Below are 2,276 nucleotides of genomic sequence, written 5' to 3' on the forward strand. Positions count from 1 at the left end.
CAACACACTTAAACTTCAGCACCTCTGATAAAGTGCCGCTAAAAATCCCCACCAGAGCAAGTCAGGGCTTCAGTTTTTAACGTTACACTTTTAGAGCCAACTGAAACTACAGTATATTTTTTGGCACAAACTGTCTGCGACTCACAGCGCGAGGTGGGTCCACGTCACTCGCTGGTGTCGCAGCGAAGCTGCTTTCAGGGTGAGTCGGACAGCGGAATATCCCTCTTATAAATGTGTAACCACTGCGATAACAAGACGTTCACGGTGTATTCCTCAGAGAAATAAACACTTTTCCAACAAGAAAGAGAGCGTCAGTTTTCCAGAGTTCACACAGTAAACGCCATGTGGGTAAAGTCTCAGAGATGATACTCTGACTTCCCGTTCCCGTGAAGGCAGCAGGAAGCTGCACCACAAGTAGCTGACGGAGAAAAAATGCAGTCTCGTCCAGTGGCAGTGGACTAAACTGGCAGGCTTTAATGTTGCAGACCACAGTTGTTTGCAGGTAGTTTAAAGTTTAAACTCGTATTGTTGTGAATCTTAAGTGTAAACTCGCCTTAGAATTTCCAACCAACGAACGCCCCCCAAAAGCAGCTCAGCGCCCCCTATCGTCCTCGGAACGCCCCCGTTGAGAAACACTAGTGTAGACGCCCGTCCTCACTTGATTTATTGTGCTGCTTTACGACCCATGTTTAGGTTTTTAACGACCTCTATTGGCCGTGTTGGCTGAGTCAAACCCAGGACTTTCACACACACCCTGTGAAATCAAGTAAATGTAGAGTTATTTTCAGTTTGAAGCCAACTTTAGCCCTAACAAAATGTAGCAAAGCATTTATTTCAACAGAAATGGTGGTGCCTTGAACATCCTGTTGCGTACGCCAGCCACTGGACTTCACTGTCTTTTAAATGTGGCTGCTGATTGGGTAACACCTCTGACACACCCAATAAATGAGGAAAAACATACCTGCAGTTAATGAAATTAGATTAAATATATTGTCAAGTTATGTTTGTTCAAAACAAAGCTGTGAATGTGTACTGCACTAAAATAAGTGTTTCTAATGAGATTTTCATCAAAAAAAGATATCTGGTAAAATATATTTTTTGTTTAGAAGTTTTTGTTTATTGATCTCCTTAAATATATATTTTTAATGATATGCAGTGTTCATGTCATTTGGAGCGACCACTCATCATGTGGTGCGACCAATAATAACAATAACTGTATTAAATAAAAAATAAAATATCTCATTCCTGTGACTGAAATATTAATTACTGATACAGTAAGTTTAAGTGAATGGTATTTTTTAAACATTTTTTATCAGTTTTATTGCAATTTACAGAGAAAATTTATCAATTAACTACATATAAGAAGGGGATTGTGACATAGAGCAAAATATAAGATCATTATTTACAAAAACCCAAAAGAAAAGCAAATACATTGTATCTAAAACCTTTATTTTACTGAGAACTTGCAAAAACTGTTAAGCATGTTAAGGAAATTAATTAATTTTAAAATAAATTATGGTCGCACCACATGACATTTTGTAAGGCCACAAACAGTTTATGTAGCTGAAAAAACACTAAAATCATTTAATTTGAAAAAACTACATTCATTTTTGTGTACTCAGCATTCTTAATGTTTGAACAATGCCAATAAATGTACCTGGGTCATCCCGTCTGTCTGTGTGTCCCTCCGGTCAGTCTACTCAGAGGGAGGCCCCTTCCTGCAGATCGGTTATAAAGGGGCGGAGCTCCGGGGCCCCCTTTCCTCCGGTGCCCAAGCGTTGCATTAAAGTGTGTTTTTTACCCACCAAACAGCTTCAGCTTCACCAAAAGGAACGTCAGTGTTGCTGAGTTAAATCTCGTTTTGTAGCTTCTCTGTCAGAGTTTGCCTCCTTTTCTTCCTGCAGTCAGGACGTATTAATATTAATGAGCGGCGTTTCACTGACCATTTATAGGCAACTGTGGGCGTTTGGAGGCTCGGACATGGAGCTCCCTCACATGCCCCACATTTCAAGTTGATTGTGATTTATAAATGGAACTTGCTTACAAGTGTGCGTACGCACGGTTTTATAAGTCTGAATATGTTTTGGCGTACGCCATTTTTGGCTTTTGTGCGCACGTACACTTTTAGTGAGGATTCTACGCACAGTTTTATAAATGAGACCCCAGGACTGTAACGGTGAGGCTGTTCCATGCCACCAGTAACGTTAGCTGGGGCATCTTTCAGGTAGTCTTCGGGGGCTTTCACACCTACCTCGTTTGGTCCGGACTTTCGGACT

At 40.7% G+C, this 2,276-nt stretch overlaps 1 protein-coding gene across 1 annotated transcript in view; it reads left to right on the top strand.

Annotated features, from left to right (window-relative positions):
- LOC123984064 (macrophage mannose receptor 1-like) overlaps positions 1–2,276 on the top strand; it is an 18,920-nt gene that overhangs the window by 13,273 nt on the left and 3,371 nt on the right. Inside the window, exon 12 of the mRNA XM_046070725.1 lies at positions 56–60. Coding sequence (XP_045926681.1) covers positions 56–60 — 5 coding nt within the window. The remainder of the gene's footprint in view (positions 1–55; positions 61–2,276) is intronic.

Source organism: Micropterus dolomieu, linkage group LG01, assembly GCF_021292245.1.
Source record: "Micropterus dolomieu isolate WLL.071019.BEF.003 ecotype Adirondacks linkage group LG01, ASM2129224v1, whole genome shotgun sequence".
Classification (NCBI taxonomy): domain Eukaryota; kingdom Metazoa; phylum Chordata; class Actinopteri; order Centrarchiformes; family Centrarchidae; genus Micropterus; species Micropterus dolomieu.